The sequence below is a fragment of the Colossoma macropomum genome, unplaced genomic scaffold (genome assembly GCF_904425465.1).
Source record: "Colossoma macropomum unplaced genomic scaffold, Colossoma_macropomum, whole genome shotgun sequence".
Taxonomy (NCBI): Eukaryota; Metazoa; Chordata; class Actinopteri; order Characiformes; family Serrasalmidae; genus Colossoma; species Colossoma macropomum.
The window spans coordinates 43,489,002-43,513,973 of NW_023494785.1; the positions used below are offsets into that span (position 1 = coordinate 43,489,002).

The 24,972-nt window shown below is 42.2% G+C and overlaps 1 protein-coding gene across 6 annotated transcripts in view; it reads right to left on the minus strand.

Annotated features, from left to right (window-relative positions):
• LOC118825376 (histone-lysine N-methyltransferase ASH1L-like) overlaps nucleotides 1-20,852 on the minus strand; it is a 42,174-nt gene extending 21,322 nt beyond the window's left edge. For 4 of the 6 annotated variants that reach the window (XM_036595992.1, XM_036595965.1, XM_036595985.1 and 1 more), the window contains exons 1-3: nucleotides 20,149-20,347; nucleotides 10,324-10,998; nucleotides 6,196-9,754 (exon numbers count right to left, since the gene is read on the minus strand). In XM_036595992.1, coding sequence (XP_036451885.1) covers nucleotides 6,196-9,754; nucleotides 10,324-10,827 — 4,063 coding nt within the window. In that variant the 5' untranslated portion in view covers nucleotides 10,828-10,998; nucleotides 20,149-20,347. Of the gene's footprint in view, nucleotides 1-6,195; nucleotides 9,755-10,323; nucleotides 10,999-20,148; nucleotides 20,401-20,730 lie in introns of those variants that run through there. The other 2 variants (XM_036595978.1, XM_036595973.1) reach the window with 2 other exon arrangements.
• Nucleotides 20,853-24,972: the final 4,120 nt, after the last annotated feature.

Here is a 24,972-nt window from a genome sequence, read left to right on the forward strand (position 1 = left end):
ACGGAGAGAGATAATGATCGAAGACGTCGGGGTTCATATGATCCTCGTTAGGAAACGCGCTCTCGCCAAACACCCCCCAGCGCTCCCTCTTCCTCCGCTCCTCTCTGTCAATCACTGCTGAAATTTCACTCAGATGTCCATGCTAAGCCCCCTCGCGCCCCCCCCAAACCACATTTCCCTCCCGCTGCTGAACGCCTTCTCTTTCCTCATCCTACTTTTCCAACCCAAACACGCTGCTCCGTGTCGGCCGCGGGCAGACTGGGTCCAGGGCAGGGTTTTAAATGGACATTCCTTGGCTGGCGGATAACAGAGTGAGCACATTATTCATCATAATGAAACGTATAGGTGGCTCAGATGGGCCGTTATGTCTCTGGTAGCAGCTCAGAGCTGGTGTGAATAGTGTGGGGAAGTGTTTGTACATGAATAAACTCCACCACTAAAACCATCCAGCCCAGTCCTGGCTAATTAAACGCAATCCGAATAACTGTAAGTAGCCACGTTTAGCCTGATAATCAGTTAGTAATCTGACTAATAGCTCAATCGGAATAGAATACGTCCATGTAAACACCTCAGTCAGTTTCGGTTGTACTAGGAAGTTTTTCGGTTGTACTGGGAGGAGTTTTTGTTGTACTAGGAGGAGTTTCGGTTCTACCAGGAGGAGTTTCAGTTGTGCTGGGAGGAGTTTCAGTTGTACTGAGAGGGGTTTCAGTTGTACTAGGAGGAGTTTCGGTTGTACTGGGAGGAGTTTCAGTGGTACTAGGAGGAGTTTCGGTTGTACTGAGAGGGGTTTCAGTTGTACTAGGAGGAGTTTCGGTTGTGCTGAGAGGGGTTTCAGTTGTACTAGGAATTGCTTCGGTTGTACTGGGAGGAGTTTTGGTTGTACTGGGAGGAGTTTCAGTTGTGCTGGGAGGAGTTTTGGTTGTACTGAGAGGGGTTTCGATTGTACTAGGAATTGCTTCGGTTGTACTGGGAGGAGTTTCGGTTGTGCTGGGAGGAGTTTCGGTTGTACTGAGAGGGGTTTCGGTTGTACTAGGAAGTGCTTCGGTTGTACTGGGAGGAGTTTCAGTTGTACTAGGAGGAGTTTCAGTTATGCTGGGAGGAGTTTCGGTTGTACTGAGAGGGGTTTCGGTTGTACTAGGAAGTGCTTCGGTTGTACTGGGAGGAGTTAAGTTGGACTGGGAGGAGTATTTGTTGTACTGGGTAATTTGGCTGTACTGGAAAGAGATTTGGTTGTATTGGGAGGGGTTTTGGTTTTAGTGGGAGGAGTTATGGTTGTACTGGGAAGGGTTTTGATTGTGCTGTAACGGGGGTTTGCTTGTACTAGAAGTTTCGCTTGTACTGGGAGAGGTTGTGGTTGTACTGGGAGGAATTTCGGTTGTACTGGGAGGAGTTTTTGTTGTACTGGGAGGAGTTTCGGTTGTACTGGGAGGGGATTTGGTTGTACTGGGAGGAGGTCTGGTTGTATTGGGAGGAGTTTTGATTGTACTGGGGGGGTTTCGATTGTACTGGGAGGGGTTTCGGTTGGTCCGGGTAGGATTTTTAGTTGTACTGGTCGGAGTTTCGGTTGTACTGGGAGGAGATTTCGTTGTACTGGGAGGAGATTTTGTTGTACTGGAATGAGTTTCAGTTGTACAGGGAGGGGTTTCGGTGAGATGAGCTGCTTAACAGGGCTGTCCGAGATTTAACCAGGCTTGAAATTTTGGTCCAAACCCAAATACAGCTCGACAAGTTTGACCTGAACAACTTCATTAAGCTTTGAGACCCTGAATTCGACCCAGATCACATTATGAAGTTTTTAGCACAAAACAGCCCTGAACAAAACAAAACTACACAAAACTAACTCAGTCTAAAACTGACCCATCATCACAGACAGCAGTGCTAAATAAAACTCACTGGTTAGCGTAGCGTTAAATTACCATGTAGCGACAATAGTAACGTCATTTGATCGCCGACAAAAAAAAAATTAAAATTAATATAAAATAATTTGATACAATCAAAATAATCAGCTGTCCAAAAGTCAGCTCAAATCCAGACCAATATTTCAAGCTTTAAGTGCTGGCCTTTGAAATTCAATAGTTTTCTTGTATAAACCGATTATTTCAGTGTTACCAAGATTTTGCTTGTTTAGTTTTCAGCACTGAATTAACACTGTTAATGGGGGCAGTCGTGGGCTTTTTGGGGGCAGTCGTGGGCTGGAGGTTAGGGAACCAGGCTCGTGACTGGAAGGTCGCTGGTTCGATCCCCTGAGCCGACAGTACATGACTGAACACGGCGAGAAAAAACAGTGCTAACAGCTAAAAACACTGCCCTCTGCTCCACTCCAGAAAACCACTCCACCCGCATTGAGGCTCTTCAACATAAAATTCCTTGTACGAATAAACCTAAAACAGCCCAAAACAAACAGTTCTTCTCTGAGCTACTTACAGCGCGGCACAGCGACGCCACATTGTCTGTACTTTTTAATTGCAGCGTTAAATATACCATCTCAGCTCGGGCGCCTGACATCCTGCTCACTCACAGCAGTGAACATCACGCTAACATGGTGCTAGACAGCATGTGTTCTCAGTGCAGCAGCAAACAGCGCCCCGCCGCACTGGACCCTTCATAGGGCCCTTCGTACCTCAAGACAGACCACCTCCGTGAAGCGCAGGTTAACCCCTGCATGCACTGTGCTGTTACCCCTAGCCCGCCACTAAGGCCAGAAACGTACTTCACCCAAGGACGCGAACATAGACACTTCGAGATATGCAGACAGGGTTTCACGGGTAGTCGCATTCAAAAATGTATCATGGCGCATTTCATAATGCATTGCAAGCGCAGGCTGCATTCTGAGCATTACAGCAAGGGGCGCTATGGCGACAGCCAAGTGGTTTTGTACCACCAGCGTGCTTTCTTAACTGCCATAGTAGATGAGCAGTTGAGTCTCACGCAAAGATGCTTACAAAAACATAAAAATATGATACATTATTGCCTTTCCATTCCAACAGAAGAGGTAAAGCAGCTCACTCTCCTCTACTTGTCCAAGTTTAGCTGCTGAGGAATGTTGGAATAACAGTATATCCTCTCTGATTCCTCTAGCGCCCCCTTCAGGATGGAGTGTTTTAACCACCAAAGTAACGTAAGAACGTAAGTGAGTTCGTGCAGAAGGACAGAGTGTTTTCAGTTTGAGCACCACGTTTCACCATGTTTCTGGCCTAAGAGAGTCTAGCGGGCCTGGTAGACAGAGGGAAGCTGCGTAGTAAGTGCCACAGCACCCTCTGAGAAAAGCAGCTAGCCTGGAAATTCAGATTTTACAGCGGATGAAGTTGCGGATGTGCTTTCAACACAGGCATTGGAAACCGATTTTCAGTATGATGAATGTTTTCTGTTGATTACTGCGGAAGCTCTGGAGCCCAAAAATGGTATTTGGGACAGTCCTACCAATAATATAGACTAATAATGGTAAAATGCAGTTTTATCCATAACAGCGAAATTATCACTAATAATGCACTGATAATTAGGCTATCTTTTAGCGTGAGAGTAACGTAACACATTTTTTTTTATGAAAATAACTAATGAAAAGTAAGAAAAAATGATTAATTAACAGAAACCAAAACTGCAAAACTGATTTTGGATTCTCCGCCCCCAGTTTAGTGCAATATTTGCAACTCAGTGTTTCTGAGTTTAAGAAGTGTGACAACTGAGAACTGACGAGCATATTAGTCAGTAAAGCAACAGAGCATCAGTTATCAGAATTTTTGTCAGTATCAGTATCGGACGCACAGTTTTCATAACGGTCAGGCCCTATTATAACTATGTAAATGTGCTATTCTGGTGCATGCTTGGCAGTACATCTACTCTCACCATCACTTTCGGAAAATATGCTAATCGCACATAGTTATCAGAACAATTCAGATTCGAAAGTGGAAGATTATCATGGATCTCACTGCGATATATCATTAAAACTGGTCCCAGTCCCATCCCTAATCTCAACACCCTCCCACACAACCACACACACAGGATATCACACAGATAGCACTCAGCATCACATGCCAACTCGGCTTCTGCTGAGAGATGCTCCTCACATGCTGAGGTTTGTGTCTTACCATATGTTTACCTGCTCAGTGGTGAGCCAAACAGAACTTCCACTGCTGCTTTAGGTGTCTTACAGGGAGCTTTGCAAATTGTGTCTGTCTTGAGTAGCAAATTGGAGTTGGATGCAAAATAGCCTTTTTTTTTTACTGTGGATTAGCATAATCCTTACAAGTAGACCAAAAAGAATTTGGGCACATCCCCTCCAGCAACAGAGGAATACACTCCAAAAACGACTACAAAAGTCTGGAATCTGCAAGAAACTAGCTCCACTATTGCATGCATTTTGCACAGCACTACCACAACAAACCCCTTCCAGAGCAAAAGGACTGAATGCTCTAGCCAACAGTGTTTCATAAGGTTAACAACAATAACATGAGTGCCAGAACCCCACGTAACATAGTGAATGTGCAACAGCTTATATATAAACACAAGTAAAAGCTTACGCCTCTGAAAGGAGCTCGCCTGCCAACTAGAATCTGTTTCAGTAATAACACAGAAAGCCAAAAAGCAGTCTACTCTCTGATTTCTTATGTAACCAGTTAAACTGCGGATGCTGAACGAGAGGAAACAGTCCCAAAAACAACACAAACTACTCCGATTCAAATGCACAAGGACTGTAATTATCTGTTCATGCATTTGGGCTTCTTTTGCAATGTTTTCCCAACAGGATGTACAGAAAACAATGAGCAAACAAAGAGCTATTTGATCTTCGAAATGAATATTCTCTAAATATTAAATTACCATTCCAGAATTTTCCAATCTGAAAGAGACAAAGGGTGGTTGTACAAACATTCGGTAGTATTTTTCCTCTCTTTAAAATAGTGTAACACAAAGGAGGCTTTAACCCCTTAAACTTGTGGACCCACACTTGAGTTATTCACTCTCATACAGTGCCCTCCACAGTTATTGGCACCCAAGGTAAAGATGAGTAAAAAGCATACTAAGAAATTCACACAGTGAGGAGGACAGTAAAAGAGGCAAAAAAAGGATCACTGTTGGAGAGTTACCGAAAAAAGTAGTGTCTTGAGGTCACCGAGTCTCCAAAACTACCATCAGCTGCCACCTCCATGCCAACAGATTATTTAGAAGGTGCGCCAGGAAAAAGCCTTTCCTCTCATCTAACCACAAACATAAGCGCCTGGAGTTTGCTAAATGCTACTGGGACTTTGGAACCATGTTGAAACTGGCCATGTTGGAACCATGTTGGAACTGGCCATGTTGGAACTGGCCTGGAACCATGTTCTATGGTCAAATTAAATGAAAATTTTACTTTTTGGCAACAAACACTCAAGGTGGGCTTGGTGATGTTATGGGGCTGTTTTTCCTCTAAAAGCCCTGGGAACCCGAGTTAAGGGTACATGGCATTATGGACTCTGTAAAATACCAGGACATTTTAAATCAAAACCTGTCTGCCTTGACCAAGAAACTAAAAATGGGTCGTCACTGGATCTTCCAGCAGGACAGCGATCCAAAACATTTGTCCAGATCAACACAAAAATGTTTTACTGAACACAAAATCAAGCTTCTGCTATGGCCATCTCAGTCCCCTGATCTGAACCCCATAGAAAACCTGAGCTAAAGAGGAGAGTGCACAAGAGAGGAGCTAGGACCCTAAACGATCGGGAGAGATTCTGTGAAGAGGAACGGACTCTAATTTTTATAAAATTCTAAAATAACTTATAAAATTTAGTGCTGTTTTTCCTGGCAAATGACCTTGAACAAAGTATTGAATGTAAGCATGCCAATAACCGAGGCGCATGTGGTTTTGTTAAAAATAATTAATTCTTGATGATCTCATGATTTTTTTTTCTTAGAATAAATTTACTTTATTTAAAGGTTGGATTTTTCTAATTTTTTCAGTGTGAGATTAAGCTAATTCACCAAAAGGAGAACGTTTTCTACTCATCTTTACCAGGGGTGCCAATAATTATGGAGGGGACTGTAAGTATGTAATTTATGTAAAAGTATCTAAGTTTCGCAGTAGTTAACAAATAAGTAAGGGTAGTTACTTAGCAGTTCCCAGAACATTCATGGCAGTTAAGTCTTAAGATCAATAACTGAAAAGTAAACTTGATGTTTAAGGGGTTAATTCAGTACAAACAATAAAGCAATGAATCTTACCTGCTCTCTTGTCTCCTAAAGAGGAGAAATCCTGCACCGATGTCTCGTCTTGCTCCATCAACCCTGCTGAGGCACTGGTCATCCCACTTCCCTTCCCGATCCTTCTCTGACTTTGTGTATTGGTGAGAAGTTTAGGCTGTTTCAGAAAAGAGTGTGTTCTCCTACTACTCGACTGCTGAGATGTTGTCAGTTCGCCGTCACTTTCTGGCCCTTCCAGACTGTCCTCATGGTCCCTTGGACTGAATTCTTTGTTTAGATTTCTGTTGCCAAGCTTCGAATCAAAACCCCTCATACATTGCCAAGGTGGCTGATGCTCTGACCACCTTACTTCTCCCAAGTTTGGAAAAGTCCTGTCTTTATTTTGTGTATTCGAGAATACTGAGAAGGATGAAGGGCGGCCCCTTGAGTTTTCATTGTCTTTTGAGAGCTTATTTTGCCAGAGAAGCCACTCAACATCCTGCTCTCTTTCTCTCATTCGGCCATGTTCATCCCTTCCTTCTCTGCTCTTCTCTCTTTGTTTCTCCCTTTGCCAACACTGTCGATTGAAGCAGTCACAGGAAAAGTTAGAGGTCATCCTGGGGTATGTCCCAAGCGACTTTCCTTCCCAAAGTCCCCCAGAATCTTGCTTTGCGACCTTGGTCTTCTTCTTGTGGAACTTAGATGGGCTTATAATGGGGTTTTTAGAGTAGTGGTGCACATATGATGATGGAAAAGAGGATGGATATAATGGTGCAGTAGATGGGTATCCTCGATAGAGTCCAAAACCAAGTGAGGTGGTTGTGAATGGTACTTTGTAGGACGGGTGGAAATACCCACCACCTGAGACTGGGTACCCAAGCTTGTGCATCACAGGGAAGTGTGTAACAATTTGTTCACTTGGCTCAGAAGAACAGCTGTGCTTCCTCCTCATGTTTGCCATTCTAACATAATGAAGGGGGTCACAGGATAAGGTAGAATGTGGGGAGTAGTATCCACTGAAGTTGATCTGAAACATGGCCGGGGTGTGAACGTCTTCTTGTAGGCACTTGAGATCATGAGATTGGCTTTTGCTTTTGCCACTCTTTCTTCCAACACTGGTACCATCGTCTTCAAGCCTTGTTCGAGTCATGTGGTGCACAATATGGATTTCCCTAAGTCTGACAACTAAGTCTTCAACCTCAGCAAGAAATTCTGGGTCTTGCCTTTTGGCCCTGAGTTGCATATACTTCTTCTTGCATTTATATTTATGCCTTCTAAGCTTGTCACGACTTAGGCAGTGATGCCCCCTTCTATGGCACTTAAACTTGTGTGGCTCTTGGTTTGCGAAAGACATCAGGGGATTGGCAATACGTGTCCCATTGGAATCTTGGGTCCGACCAGAGCCTAAAGGCAAACAGGCAGAGGAGAGGTGCTCTGAAGGAAAGGAAGAGAAAGCCTTTGCTTTCCCTTTAACAGAATTATTCCCTTGAAGACCAGACATCGTGAACACAGATCCTGTGGCCAATGTTGATGGAAATCCAGCACTTGCAGCCAACTTACCATTTGTTTCCCTGTCAGCTCTATCTAACATGCTGTTATCATTAACTCCCACACCAATGCTGGAAGTGAATGCTGTTTCAGAGCGAACCTTGGAATTTTGTAGTTCACTGAGTTGCATAAAGGAAGTTGCCTTGACTTTCTGGGTGTTAAGGCTCAGCTGGGAACTCCGGCCAGGTGACGCAGATGCATTCTTTTTTAGACTACTAGGACTAGTTTGGGAATCCATTGACTGGTGCATGGTGGATGAGTTAAACTGTGCAGTGTCTGCAGATATCTGTTGAGAATTTGGGGAGGGAATCTGCGTGGGGTCTCTTTCACATTTTGGTTTGCGGCCTCTCCTCTTTCCCATGTAAATGGTTCCTCTTTTGCTGACATTAATTTGGGGACCAAGTTTGCCTCCAAAAGATGTTACAAGGGAAGATAAGGAGTGTGTGGCAGGGGAAGGTGGACTGCACAGCTCCACTCCACTGCATTCCTGAGGAAATTCCGTACCATTTCGCTGCTTCTGCCCCAGCAGAATTTGCGTGAGAACTTGATCTCTCCTCTTCATTTTCATCTTATTTATCTTTCGGATAATTGTCTTCATTATTACCCTACTGCTTCTGTTGCACTTTTGTTGAGATTCTTTCACTTTGTCTTCAAAAGTCACATGCTGATCTCCTGTGTCTTGTCTCTTAGAGATTTTCGCCACCTGAGTTGACTGAACTTCGACAGAGAAGGATCGTTTGGGGCGTCCTCGTTTTCTAACTGGAGTAGACCTTGGTTGTTGGACAAGTTCTGGATCTGGGCCTTGATTGTTTAGGGAATTAGTTAATAATGGCTGCAAGTTGTTCCCCTGTAAAGGTAACTTGTTTGCTTTGGGGCGACCCCTTTTTCTAGCCTGGGTTTTTTTAGGAGACAGAATTTCTGAGACAGTTGTATTTTCAGATTGTTTTGATCTTGGAGGTTGTCCAACTGTCTTTTGTTCATCCTGAAGTGAGGATAGTGCCTTTGGAGTATCATTTTCTGAACTACCCTGCAGTTCTGTTGTACAAGCAACAGGACCATGATTATTGTCATCACTCATCTTTGCAGTCTTACTGCAATGAAGGTGTCTAGATTTTTGTTTCTTTGAGGATTTTTTGTCTTTCTTAATGTGTGAAGTAGAGACATTTATTGAGGGTTTAGCTGGAGTAGGAAGTGCTTGAGGGTTTAATATAGAATCTACAGAGCTGTTAGTGTCTGACAAACAATTTGATTTCATTTGCTTGTGATTTGGACAATGCTTATTTCTCTTTCCATGTTCACTGTCAGGTGATCCTTCTGTGCTGGTATCATTTTGTTGTTCAAGAACAGGAATTGCTTTGGATGATTTCACTGTCATTTCCAAAGTCCTGTTTAGGTCTTCATTTTCATTCTGTCCCTTGCTCCCTCTACTGCTCTCTGATGTGTCTGATGTGTTGTCAGGAAGCTTATTCGGGGACAAGGAACCAGCTACTTGGACAGAAGGAACATCTTGTTCCTGGTCATTTGCACAAGAAATTGGCTTTTGCATAGAGTCGTTTTGTTGTGTGTTCCTTTCACCAGTTATTGTTCTGGAACTGCTGTTGTCAGAACTTCCTGAATCTTCCACACAACCTTCACTCTCCTCTCTGTTCACATTCACATTCCAAAATGTTTCTGAATCATTTTCAGTGTGTTTTGAATCTTTCTTTGGAAGACTGGATGTTTGTTTAGGGGGCGTTGAGTTTTTTTTACATGATGATCTTTCCTTGGTTTCGTTTGGACTTCCACGACTGGAGTCTGGAAGGGCTTGACCTTGCTCCATCATGTTGTCATTAAGAAATCTGACGCCCTCTTGTGGACTGGATTCTTGTTGCATTGGGGTTGGAGCAGAGGGGGCAGGCATGTGGGAGGATGTCTGCTTTGTGGGAGTAGCTGGAGTCATCCTGTGAGCGATGGACGGTTGGCTTGATGACTGTGGTTGATCTTCATTGGGAGGTTCCTCTAGTGTTAGTTCTTGCTTCAAATCTGTCTTCTGTCTAGTTTGTTTTGGGACAATCTGTTAGAAGGGAGGTTGTTTTATAAGAAAGAGGACATATACAGACAGAGGACCAAGTCTATATAATCATGCTGAGTGAGAAAGAAAAAGCCAGGAAGAAAGATTTCTAACAACACAGGAAAATGTAATTAAACGAAAGATATTACGGAATGCAAGCTGGGCCACCACATGGAATAAGAGAAGAATGAAGCTTCAAGTCAAGTTACAAAGGAAAGCAAAAATAGGGGAGTAAAAGTAGATGATTAACTGATTGTTATAAAGTACAAATAATCTATAATACAGATGATGCGGATGGATTTTTTAAAATAGCTGTCAATAAAATCTGTTAAGAAAATTAAGAGTAACAGTTTTAAGGAGGCGCGTTTTCTTTTTCATTAATCATTTTTCAAACTCCAGTCTCGTAAAATCCTGTTTTTTCACTTATTGAAGACAAGTTCAATCTACTAAGCTTACATTGTGCTTCTTTACACCTTGCTTGCTTGTTATATTTCAGTTTTCCATCCTTTTATATTTGACACAATTCATTTAAAAGAAGATATAACATTTGGTATTAACGAACTGGTTCTTACCTTTTTAGCCACTGTAGTATTTGGAGAATCTGAGGCTGGAGACCCCTTTTTAGAAGCCGTGAGAGCCGAGGGAGACTGCGTTGCCTGATTCTGATCTGTACTTGTTGCAGACAAACTTGTCTTTGTTGCTCGCGAGTTGCCATTGCATTTCTTCTGGACAGGTTGATGTAGCTGATTAGAACTTTTGCTTTTAGCCCTTGCACCATCCCCTACTGCAGGTGCAGGCCTTTGAGACACTCGAATAGGGGGGCGGCAGATGAAGTTCTCGAGGCTCTTTGGAGGTTTCTTGGTTCGTTTTGCACCAAGTCCCATCTTGACTTTCACGTTAGCTTCTGAATTGTCATCCTCTTTACCTGTGAGATCTTGCAGTGCTTTATCTCGGCCTTCGGGTTCCTTAGGGGAGGCTTCTACTTCTTCTGCTTTCGTCCTCATTTTTTGCTTCTCATGCTCTCCTTCTCTCTCTGGTGTTGGTGTCGGTGAATCGCTATTCCTTTTCTTATCCATTTGGGCTTTCAGTGCAGAGTCAGATAGGGAGTCTAAGGCAACTCTTTTGCTATTAGGAGTTTATGATGATAGTGCCAGGTGTTGAGAGGAATGCTTACTGAAGAGATGTTCAATACTGAAGTGTGAAAATGTCTCCAATCCAGTGTTGTCTTCTCTCATTATATCCTTGACCTGTTAGAATAGAAAGGACAAGAAGAATTGTGACAAAAATTAACGTAAAAAAAGAGTACACTATCTTAATATACAATATTATTTTTTATTTATTTACTTAAAGTTTACAAAGCTGAAAAAATGGCCTGCTTTGAAAGCATCATAGATGTGATGTCACTTTGAAGTGATAAACAGTGTTACTACACGTTTCAGCCCACAGCACAGGGCAGCTAATCAGAACAGAGGTCATTTGAGTATTTATGTGTCTTAAAGGCACAGTAACAAAAAACAGAAACATAAAATACACAGAAAACATACAATATGGGCCCTTTAATAACAGAATAACAGAATCGTTATTTTTTTACACTGAAGTACTAGTGGTGCTAGAAATAGATAAACAGCATTACATCTCTTCAAATGAGGTTCCACATGTTCCTCTGAACAAGCCCCTTGCTAAAATTCCCTAAACCAGTTTCTAAAAAAGGCAAGTGAAACTGCATTTTTGAGCTGTCCAAAAGGCAGGTGCTTTCCCATACAGAGTGAGCTCATTTCTATGGAAGATTCTGAACGATGACCTCAGTGCATTAACTTGCACAGGGGACCCATAAAAGCCAGCAGTCCACCTTCAGCCCGAGGGGGAGAACACACTAATACAGCCCAGGACATGCAATCCAGGGGCGGGTACAGCTGTGAAGGTTGATACTGTACGATTTAAGGCATAAGGGTGGGCGATACGGGGACAATGCATCACAATACATGATACGAACAACAATATTTACTTTTTCTAAAGTTTGGGAACAAGCTGGAACGGACATAATACACCAGGGTATCGTTCAGATGTTTTCGATACAGATGCCAACATCAATACTGATACCTTGATTTCGATACTGATTCCAGAATGACGCTTTTTTCATAACTGCTTTCACATTACAAACTGAAAGTTGGGTTAATTCAGAAATGAGCAGGAGGTGCTGGAAGTGGGTATATTTCCAATAAGCACTGACGTAATAACACACATACAGAATGTAAATAAGACAGCCAATCAGACGTCTAGAATTTGGCACAAGTCTGCTTATTGGTTCACAGATGCTGATAGGACTGAATATGTAGGTACTGAAATTTGTTACTGAACGACACAGAACTTTTTGATACTCATGATTAATTCGGCACCAATGAAAAAATTGCAGAAATCAGAGACTTTGCAGTCAAAATGGTCATTAAATACAAGTTACATATTTTCGGGGCCCGTATTACAGAAACTTCCTAATTCTGAAATCTGATCTGCTTAGTCTCCATGACGACTTCAGTACAGACTAATTTCAGGACAGTATCTATTACAGAATAACAGTTCCTAACTTCATAATCTCATCATGAACTCCAGATAAGAAAACAGCATCACACAAACATCCTAACTAGACTAAACCTCCTAAATCCTGTCCTAACTTTAGGATGAACCCCAACAGGGTCCTGAAATCTGTTTAAGGTCCGTTTCTATGGTTTTTAGGCAGCTGTGTCAGAAGCACAGTTCACTACCAGCATAATGAGCTCCATTTATTTCTACTGTAAAACGCTGCTTTCACTGTGAGATGATTTTCTTTTCTAACTCTGCGTTTTAAAGATCTCAGACGCTGCAGACTCGATCTCCACCTCCCCTCTGATCACCTTTGTGTGTTAATGTTGATGATGAAATATTACAGTGATGGTGGTGAATAAGGAGGAGACGGAGCTGAACGTGTGTCTGTTTATTAGGAGGAGTAACGTTAGCGCGCTCGGCTAAAGCGTTTGGGAAATGGAGACTGAAACTGGGGAGCGGTGAGGCTCTGATAAACAGCAGGGGGCACCCTCACGTTGTTTACAACCTACAGTTTATCACACTTTAGTTCTGTTTCTTGACCTTTATTAAATCAGTGACGGCAGCTGCCTGGCTAATTAACATAACAGACATGACAGTTGATTATCGACTTTGATCAAGTAAGTTAAGATTTCCTAATTTGAGATAAGCTGCCTTAAGATAAGATCAATTCCAAAATTAAGATAAAATTTGCTTCTGTAATACAAATTTGTGAACATCTTATTTTGACCTATCAGATCTTAACTTAAAACAAGAAGATAGGAAGTTTCTGTAATACAGCTACATGAAACACGATTAGGAGATTATATGTAAAATAATCCACTTGCATAAACAGGAGTTTCCAAAACTGGAGTTCAAAAACTGATTAAAAGCTTCAGAGAAACTGTGGCTCCTAACAACCACCTGAAAGAGCTGGTAGACACTGCCCCCATCAGATAAACAGCACTTAAAGCTTTCATCTCTGAGAGAGAGGAGAAAATCAAGCTGCTTCAGATCTGAAAACATCCACAGGTGTTTCTGTCCATCCTTCCACTGTGAGAAGACGACTGAGCGCTATGGGTCTGAAAGGATGTGTAGCTGATCAAGAAGAACCTCACTGAGAAAAGGAGACGGACGCATCAAACAAAGAAGCTGAACGATGGACTGACCACCCCAGAGTCCAGACCTCAACACCACTGAATGTGTTTGATTACTTCAGAAAATGATCAACCAGCTTCTAAGACTGAACTTTGGAGGTGTGTCTGCAGATTCTTTGAGGAACTGAAAGTGAGTCTCCTGAAAAGAATGGAAGCTGGAATAAAGGGAAAGAGTGACTCACTGACTCACACAGCTGAGATTAGATTTAGCTGTTGGGGTTGTTTTCTGTTTTTTTTAATGAGTAACTCATGTTTAATGGCCATTTTGACTGGAAATTAAATAAATAAAGAGTGCTCCCTGACTTTGCATCATACTGTACGTTTAAAATAAGCTGGAAAATTATGAGTATAAAGTTAAAAAAAAAATGTAAGAAGGAACAGGGTATAAAATAAGTATATAAAACAAGATAATATCATAATGGGCTGCCATCTAATCAGCTACGTGTTACTAATCAGCTACTTGTTACTATGCACTCACTATACAGGGGTTGTTCTTGTTTACAGTTTAATATAGTTGGTCTAAGGGGTTTCACATTGCGTTTTTCTGAAGGTGGGCCGCGCTGCATAGTCTTATTTTCCTCAGGGCATTTTTGAAGACTCCCTGTTGCTAAGCAACAGTCAGTAAGTTGTGCTAGCAAGCTATTATCCTGATATGTACAAATGCACTCTTTAAAAACACATACAGTCTTTTTATGATCAATGCACTTGATCAGTGTTCTAGAAGTACTGACTAAACCCATCACATACTCAGAAAAGCATAAGTGGTCATCTTCAGCATTTTCCCTTTAACAGTGGTCATAATCAGTAGCCATATTTAAATGCAGCCTAAAGATCCGTTAATGATCCAACTAATAGCTCAATCAGAATAGAATACGTCCATGTATACACCGCTTTCGGAATAGGCTAGTTCTATTGAGGCCATTCAGAATACAGTTTCTATCTAATTGATCGAGGTGGGTAATCCTGTAAATAATCCGTTAAATAGAAGAATAATAACCGTGTAAACGCCTGTATCTGATTACATTCCCTATCGGAAAGTTTAAGTCTGTTCTGATCATGTTCGTCACGTCATAGTGAAAGTTTATACCGTTCAACATGGTGGAGCAGAAACTGGTCTGCAGAGGAGACGAAGTTTCTGCTCTGATCTTTAAAAGACGGCGGTGGGACGGACGTCCAGCTTATGTGCCTCAGAACACGACGTCTTCCTCTCGGCCTTCTTTAATAAGGACATGTGAAGGACGTTTTCCTGAGTCTGACATCATTTTAAAGCAATTAAAAACACAAGCGCTGCTCACTGCTGCTCATCTCACTCTGACTGGACTTACGTGATGCTGGTTGTCATGGTAACATTTACACTTTACGCATGTGTGTAATTTTTGCTCTGATTACAGAGATTTTCATCAGATTGTTGAGTAGAGTGAACAGATAAACACTTCAGTCTTGATCTAGAATCGGAATGTATTCAATCAGATTGTCAAAAATCTTTCATATCTGACAGCCTTACAGAACAAGGTGTTTTATGTCCATATTGTGCAATAATGCATATCAAAAAATATTAATATAATGATTTTTATTCAATGCCTTTTATTCAACTGGAAGGGCAAAGTTCACATACAGACTTTAAGTTGGCTTGATAAAGCCATTGCTATGAAACCCCAGGGGGATGCTAAAGAGTTGCTATGTTATCTCAGGTAGTTGCTAAGATGTTGCTTGGTTATTGTTATGGTATTCCAGGTAGTTGCAAAAGTGTTGCTAGGCCTTTTCTATGGAATCCTAGGCGGTCACTAAGGTTTTGCTGTGCCATTACCTTATAGGTGCACTTTGTAGTTCTACAGTTACAGACTGTAGTCCATCTGTTTCTCTGCATACTTTGTTAGCCCCCTTTTACCCTGTTCTTCAGTGGTCAGGACCCCCATGGACCCTCACAGAGCAGGTACTATTTGGGTGGTGGATCATTCTCAGCACTGCAGTAACACTGACGTGGTGGTGGTGTGTTAGTGTGTGTTGTGCTGGTCTGAGTGGATCAGACACAGCAGTGCTGCTGGAGTTTTTAAACGCCTCAGTGTCACTGCTGGACTGAGAATAGTCCATCAACCAAGTATCCAGCCAACAGCGTCCTGTGGGCAGCGTCCTGTGACCACTGATGAAGGACTAGAGGATGACCAACACAAACTGTGCAGCAGCAGATGAGCTATCGTCTCGGACTTTACATCTACAAGGTGGACCGACAAAGTAGGAGTGTCTAATAGAGTGGACAGTGAGTGGACACAGTGTTTAAAAACTCCAGCAGCACTGCTGTGTCTGATCCACTCAGACCAGCACAACACACACTAACACACCGCCACCAGAGAATCATCAGAGAATGACCCACCATCCAAATAGTACCTGCTCTGTGAGGGTCCATGGGGGTCCTGACCACTGAAGAACAGGGTAAAAGGGGGCTAACAAAGTATCAGAGAAACAGATGGACTACAGTCTGTAACTGTAGAACTACAAAGTGCACCTATATAGTAAGTGGAGCTGATCAAAATGGACAATGAGCGTAGAAACAAGGAGGTGGTCAGAATGTTATGCCTGATCAGTGTATATAAGTAGTCATATTACCCAGCCCCACCATCAGTGGCCGTCTTCACTGTAAGTCTGATGCAGAAGAACGTTCAAAGGCGTTTGATTCACTGAGTATAACATTCATAGTACTCCATTTAGAATTCGGTGCTATAAAAATAATCCCAAAGGAACGGTAGAAAGAAAAATGGCCTGAGGAAAGCAGAGCACACACAGAGCCCAGTATGCCTGTGTGTGTGTGTGTGTGTGTGTGTGTGGTGTGTGTGTGTGTGTGTGTGTGTGTGTACACATACTGTGGCTATTAGTAGCTCAGCTCGGCAGCAAAGTGGAAAGGATATTTGAGGGTCTTTTTTCCTCACTGGGACCTACGCCTACTTTTCAAAGTTTACCACAATCATTCATTTTACTTCTACCTCCTTCCTCCCAAAGTTAAGTTCTTTCCACAGTTTTGCTCTGCTTGCCCTTCCAAAAATCCCTTCTTCCTCCTCCCTCTCTCCTTTTATTTCACCCACTTTATCACACAGCAAAAAAAAAAACGTCATTGCTAAAATTGAAACCAGGTTCCACTGAATAGTGATTAACAAAACGGGAATTAAAGTGATCTTTTGGTAAAAATAATATTAAATCTGCACATTTTGCCCCCTTAACCCAGTGGACTCAAGTGTGTTGAGTCTAGTTTGGCTCCCTTTTCCACTATGGTTCTCAGTAGCTGTATCTGTTATGCTTAATTATAGTTTACTGTTCAGCTGTCGTCAAGGTTTTTCACACAGAGTCGATTTATGTCCACTAATTTTCATTCAGAGTGGTTTACTGTGAAATGATGTCTTTACAGTGGTGGTGATAGGAACCAGGCGTCGCCATGACTACAACACAAATATAGACATTTTATTTACTATCCAAAACCAGCGGTGAACCTACACGAGAGTTTTATATGAAATGTTGATGATGGAAAATAGTGGAAAAGCTGAAAAAATAAGTTTTCCTTAGGGACTTTTTTGCTTTAGAACACCCTGCATGCCAGCGTTAGCGCTAATGTGTGCATTTGTAAAGGCTTTGGCGCCCCCTCTGGCTGAAATGGAAACTGTTCTAGATATGCAGAATACGTAACGGCAAAATACTTTTGGTTTTAAATCCTGAGAAAAAAGGTGTTTTTTGTTTATGTTTATGTGTAGAAATACTGTAATAATCTCCCCCAATTTCCAAGTTCCACACATTTCCATGTTTATATCTGAAATGTATTTTTATGTCTTCCACAATTCGCTGTGTTATACATTCAAAATGTGACAAAATTCAAGTTTTATATTACGTTTGTATTGAAGGTGGGCGATAGGGTGGAAATATAGTATCATAATACTCGAAGAAATTTTCACGATACACTCTGTCACAATATTTATTTTTTCTGACATCGGAGATACATTTAAAAAATACTGTCAAAAACTTTAAGTACAAATGATTTTTATTTAACATTTCACATACTGCGCTGCCCTGAATCCAACTGAACAAGGCCAATTATGCTCAATTTATAATCCAACATGTAGTTGGTCAGTGTTATAGAAGTACTGACAACAACCACAAAAAGGCCAGAAAAGAACACTGTAATGTAAATTTATCACAATAATAATAAATATTGAAATACTGTCAAACTGCCCAGCCCTACCTGGTATCTAGCTACATTAGCTTCATAGCTCCTGTGCTGAAACTCAGCTTCAGACACCAAATATCGACCTAGTGTCCTAGTTCATCTAATAAAAATGTCTGAATTTAATTATGTTCATTTAAAATATCCATTTATCCGCCAGCAGAATGGCCACTAGAGGGCACTGCAAAAATTACTAGAAGTCACTCTTTCTGAAAAACAGCTGATGTTTCTAACAGCGGCAGCACTGAGATAAACCTGTCTGATTCCTTTGAGTCAGTTCGAGTCATTGAATCCCCCCTTCCTCCCCTCCCATCTTCATCTTCGCTAATCCCCTCTACCATTCTGAAACACTTGCCGACCCCCCCCGCCCACAACGCCCCCCCGCCGAGCTCGAGCTTTCACTTTGCTCCTCTCTTCCCCTCTCATCCTCTTTAATCTCACCTCGTTTTTTTCCCCTTCTTCAAGTCTATTTCAGTAGTTCTCTTTCACGCAGTGGGACGCGACGCCACTCCCCAGTCAAAACAAAACGGCAGAAAATCACCCTCCACGTAAACTGCCGCCCCCTCCGTCCACCATTTTTGGATTAATCTTGTTAAATTATCTAAGATGTCTACCAGCCACACTTCAATTCCATCCATCTCTTAGATTCACACAGCAATCTGGATTTCAGGTACAGAATTTTGAGTCCAAAATCGATGCTAAAACCCAGGTATTAAAATGAGATATGATTATTACTGTCTAGCTAATCTAATCACAATTTAAAGGGACCCTCTGGACAAAATAAAAACATAACCATCACTAGACTAGTTGTAAACATGCCTACTCACAGTCTCCAGCCCTGCCGCGTTTGTCTCAGTTTCCGGTTCAAAGACTAAGGAAACCCCCTTCTGATGATGTACCTTGAGGGTGGGATAACTTTTGAAAAGCTATAAGTGCTTTATGGTGGATTTATAATGTTTTTTTTCAACATTACTGTTGTCTTACTGTAGTCGTACACCTGTCTTCAAATATGCTTACAGCGGAGAGAATTACTCAAACAACAGAAACGACTCATCAAGCTAAAAGCTGAAGTTAGCCTGGTATCTAGATGTCTCGTTTCAGTTTTGCTTCTCTTCTCTTCTCTTCGGCTTCATTTCAGAATCGCTGCCTTCTTTACATTTTCATTCAACAACTTTTTGTTTATGCTAGCTTAGCTGCAGTTAGCTCAGTTGCTATGCTAGGAGCCATGATCGGGAGACACCACAGGGATTACCAACGATTATATAATGTATTTTTATAATGACCTTTGGTTGCTGCGGTAAGAAAACACTGACATATGAAAAAAAATAAGCGTGAAATTTCTCAAAGCGATGAGGCTGAGAGATAAAATGAAGCGCTAACACAGCTAACTGTAGGCCCTATTAGGATGAGACCTTGTCAGTCTCCACAGAAGAGTGCTGACCAATGGGACGGGATGCTCTGCGGCAGCCGTGCGGTCACCCCGCCTAGTGCCAAGCGTGGGCTAGAGGGGTATAACCCCAACACCCCGCCCCCTTAGCACTGGGCCTGCACTCTCTTCAGTGACGCAACTCCATCCAGCAGCTTTGCATGCAGAACCTAACCTCAGTACCGCTCTCGTGGCTGAATGCAATCAAATCCTCCTCGCAGCAACGTTCCAACATACAGTGCGAGGCCTTCCCAGAGGAGGAGACCCTGTGAATCCCTATTGGTACACTTGATTTCGGTGTGTGCAAACTTTTTTTTCGGTTCTCGGCCAACAGAAGTGACAGGGGGTTTTAGAGCGAGAGGCCGGGATGAGTCAACGGCGATATATCTGATGTTAAATCAGTGACTCATGAGGCTTCAGCACTGGGTGAAGTGAGAGAGAGAGAGAGAGAGAGAGAGAGAGAGAGAGAGAGAGAGAGAGATAGAGAGAGATCCTTACTGTAAATCTCAAAGGAGAGCGGTACAGTAAATTCATCTTCTCTTCTCTGGGTAAACTCAGATCCCCCCCTAAACCACTGCTGGCAAAGTTTTTTAAGAAACTGCACTATGACCTACATATAAGCCAAGTGCTAGAATAAAAATAGAATAAACTAGAGCATAAAGGAGGAGGAGGAGGAGGGAAAATGGCCCATCGAAAATATGGGGGGGGGTTATTAATTAGCAGCTTATTATAGTGGTGTTTGCAAGCTGTCTATGTGCTAAAGGGACATTTGCATGCTGAAGAAAGAGTCTGAAGTTCTTCGAATTTCGAATTCCCCGTTCCACCTTAAATGGTGCAGCAGTTACATTCTGGCGCCTGAGGCGCCAGAATGTAACTGCTGCACCATTTAAGGTGGAACGGGGAATTCGAAAAAAGCCTCGTCTATTGCAGCCTGGAAGAAAAGTATTGCACTGAAATGATCTCAGCTGGCCTGTGCAGCCACGCCGTGCTGGCCTGAAGGCTAAAACGAGCCACATCCACAGCGTTAGAGTGCATGAAATAATAGTAACCTTACCCCGAAGGCCCGGGCGCTCAGTTTCGAATTACATCAGTTGTTATTGAGGCTCCACTTCGAAGATCCGAGCGGGCTCGGCGACGATAACAGCGCTGGTAATAACGATAACAGTGATTCCCACGCAGGCTGATAAAGACTGACTTACCCACGCGGCGAAGACGAAGAAGAACAAGCAGAAGAAGAAGGAAGGAAGGAAGGAAGGAAGACAGACACCACAACAGAAGGAGTAGCCCGAGCTTCTTGGCCAAGTGCGCGAGCTATCAGCTCGGCGAGGTGAAGACGGCGAGCGGAGGGATGTTGCGTGTCCGCCGACTGATGGACCCGTGAAGATGAACGTTGTGCAACGGCGGTACGACACTCAAGTTCCCCCTTTCGGCTCTCCTGCCCCCCCAACCCACCACCTCCACCTCCACCTCCCTCCTGCTCTCCGGCTCTTGCGCAGTTGTTTTACATCAAAAGCGCAGGCGAACACTGTGTACCCACATACACACTGGACTGATGGGGAGTGGAGTGGAGGGCTCTGGACCACTCACTGACCCTCACAGTGTTATTAAAGATTTAAAGAAAGGTAAACAAACAAACTTGTAAGCTGGAGCCGCGCGCTTTGCTGCTGGAATCGGGGACGATCGCACGCGCGTTCGTGTGATGGCCAGTGAGCTGATGTAAACGCAGCTGACCGCTGGCTAACATCGGCGAGATGGGAGACAAACAAACTTGCGAATTGTTTGCGTGCTGAGGGGGTCACGTGCTTTGCTAAGGGCTGCTTGCTGGATAGTTGCGTAATACTACTGTCTACAGTAATGATCCTATAGGAATTTGTGCTGGACTCCAATAGTGGATGTGTGTGTGTGTATGTATATCATATATATATATATATATATATATATATATATATATATATATATATATGTCACAATGATTTTTATTCAATATTTGGCTCTAAATCCGGTTAAACGGGACTAATTTTGCTCTCTTTATATACTGTGTTTAAACAATAACACAGTATGCCAAATATTCTGTATTCACAGTTTTTGATAGTAGTTTTTGAAATGGATTTTTTTAAAATATGGCACTACTGGATCTCTCTCTCTCTCTCTCTCTCTCACTATATGTATATATATATATATATTTATGTATGTATATATCGCTGCTATCAGAACTAAACCTCATATCTCCAAAATGGTAACTTTACAGGAGAAGGAAATAACTATTTTATTTTTAATGTAAGTCTTTTTGTCCAAGTAATTTTGGGTATTTTTTGATCAAACTACTATCAAAAACTGTGAACTTGTGATTTTTATTCAATATTTGGCTCTAAATCCAGTTAAACTGGACTACATTTGCTCTTTATAATAAAACAATAACACAGAATGCCATATATTGTTCATTGTATTCAGTTTTTGATAGTGTTCTTTAATTTGGCACTAATGGACCTTTTTTCTCTGTTCCAACTGATCAGATGTCTGAAAAAATCGATATCAAGTATAAGGATATCATATTTTTGCCATATTGTCCACCTCATACCATATATACACACACACACACACACATACACACACACACATATATACATATAGTAAAGCCTCCTGTGACCACTGATGAAGGACTAGAGGATGACCAACACAAACTGTGCAGCAGCAGATGAGCTATCGTCTCGGACTTTACATCTACAAGGTGGACTGACAAGGTAGGAGTGTCTAATAGAGTGGACAGTGACTGGACACAGTGTTTAAAAACTCCAGCAGCACTGCTGTGTCTAATCCACTCAGACCAGCGCAACACACACTAACACACCACCACCACGTCAGTGTTACTGCAGTGCTGAGACTGATCCACCACTCAAATAGTACCTGCTCTGTGGGGGTCCTGACCGCTGAAGAACAGGGTAACAAAGTATCAGAGAAACAGATGGACTACAGTCTGTAACTGTAGAACTACAGAGTGAAACTATATGGTCAGTGGAGCTGCTAAAGTGAACAGTGAGTGTAGAAACAAGGAGGTGACTTTATTGTTATGGCTGATTGGTGTGTATATCGTTGATGGTGCTTTGAAGAACATTTTAAAATGGTTCTCTAAATCAAAGAACCTCTTTAGTACTACGTAGAACCCTTTGTGCTAAGAGTCTACTGTAAAACAGCACTACAGGAATATTATAGGGGAGTAAAAATATTATAGTTTAGATGAAAAGGACTAAGTTCTTTGTATTCTAAAGCTGTGCAGGGTCTTTTTGCTCTTTGTTGTGGGCGGCTTGCTTGATTATGTGCATGTGTATTCGTGCACTGACCAGTGCTACTATAAATACAGGTTTCATTTTGCTGCTGTCCAAAATACAGGCTCACTATATGGCCAAAAGTATGCGGACACCTGACCATCATACCGATTTGAGCTTGTTGGACATCCCATTCCAACACCATGGGTTATAATATGAAGTTGCCCAGGAGCTGCTCAGCTTTGGAAAACCATTTAGTGAAGCTCACAATGCACAGTTGCTGATGTAGCTTCCAGAGTCAGTTTGAAGTTCTTTAGTGACTGATGCAACAGAAGCAAGCTGGTGAATGAGTGGATGGGTGAGTGGATGCATGGATGGATGGGAGGATGAGCGTATGGGTGGATGAATGGATGGATGGATGGATGGATGGATGGGTGGATGATGAATAGATAGATGGATAGATGGATGGATGGATGTGTGGATGGATGATGGGTAGATGGATGGATGGATGGATGGATGGATGTGTGGATGGATGGATGGATGGATGGATGTGTGGATGGATGATGGGTAGATGGACGGATGGATGGATGTTTCATTTTGCTTTGCTTTCAATTCTGCCAAGGTGATCATTCTGGTAGATGGGTGGACGGGTGGTTGGATGCATGGATGGATGGGAGGAAGTGTGTGTGGATGGGTTTATGGATGAGTGGGAAGGTGGATGTATGGATGGATGGATGGATGGAATGATGGATGGATGGGTAAATAGATGGATGGATGATGAATAGATAGGTGGATAGATGGATGTATGGATGTATGGATGGATGAATGATAGACGGATGTGTGGATGGATGGATGGATGGGTGGATGGGTGGATATGGAGTAGATGGATGGATGGGTGGGATGGATGGATGGATGGATTGGTGGATGATGAGTAGATAGATGGATGGATGGATGGATGGATGGATGGGCGGATGATGGGTAGATAGATGGATGGATGGATGGCTGGATGAATGATAGATGTGTGAATGGATGGATGGATGGGTGGATGATGGGTAGATAGATGGATGGATGGATGGCTGGATGAATGATAGATGTGTGAATGGATGGATGGATGGGTGGATGATGGTAGATAGATGGATGTGTGGATGGGTGGATGGATGAATGGATGGATAGATGGATGGATGAATGATAGATGGATGTGTGGGTGGATAGATGGACGATGGATGGATGGATGATGGTCGTTCAGCAGTAATATGTTATTCAGTACTGCACATGACCTAAAGGGGGACAGCCCCCCCCCCACACCACTACTACCACTACTACTACTACTAATATAATAATAATGGATTATTAATTACAATAATGATTATTACTAAAAATAATAATATTTATTATTCACTATTGTATTAGGGACATTATTATTGGAGCATTAATATACATCAATATCAGTGAGCTTACCTTTAAAATATATCAGTCTGTCTACCACGTCACTGAAACCTTTCACAGCATAATCTAATCTAAGTCTTCGGCTATAAACAGAATGAAAACAGGTTTCCACTGAACATTCCTGCTGATGGACCAAAAGTGCACTTAAGCTTTCATCCTTTTTAAATCCCTCACTTTTTGACCCCACAGGCTTTCATTCATTTTTAAAATCCTTTCTTTCTCATACAAAATTCAAGATGGAGTCTCTAAACTTAGAGCACATCATAGAACAACAATAAGACATAAGATAATCCACTTGCATAAGGAAGGAAAAAGTGAAAGTAAAAAAACAAAACTGGAGTTCAAAAACTGATTGACAGCTCCTAACAACCACCTGGAAGAGCTGGTCGACCCCAAAACTGCCCCCATCAGATAACCAGCACTTAAAGCTTTCATCTTTGAGAGAGAGGAGAAAATCAAGCTGCTTCAGATCTGAAAACATCCACAGGTGTTTCTGTCCATCCTTCCACTGTGAGAAGACGACTCAGCACTGTGGGTCTGAAAGGATGTGTAGCTGTCAAGAAGAACCTCACTGAGAAAAGGAGACGGACACATCAAACAAAGAAGCTGGACGATGGACTGACCACCCCAGAGTCCAGACCTCAACACCACTTAATGTGTTACTTCAGAAAATGATCAACCAGCTTCTAAGACTGAACTTTTTTTAAACACCAGATCCATAAATGCAAATTCATGCAAAGTTGTTGGTGTTGGAAAAAGGAGGCCTGAGCCTCAATACTTAACCTTTATGGCCTTAAATGACTAAAATATGAACATGTTAAAGGCCTTGTATAACTGTCTGCCCCTTCCTCTTCTCCTATGTGCACCTCTGGCCTTGATCCTGTGTATCACCCTGTTAGAAATAAAGGTTCCCTGCAGGTACATCTTTCATTCCTCAAAGCACAAACAATGTAAATGGACCCTCAAAGGTACAACAGTGGCTTTAAGGTCCAACTGTGCACTTTAAATAAGGTTTTCTCAAATGAAAGGTACATATTTATCCATTTTAAATGGCCTAATATTTTAAAACAAAAAGGCTGGAGTCAAGACAAGGTGTATGAGTCAATTCAACATAAAAATATATCATTTCAACGGAATATAGTTTTACTATGTTTCCTGACTAAAGGTCC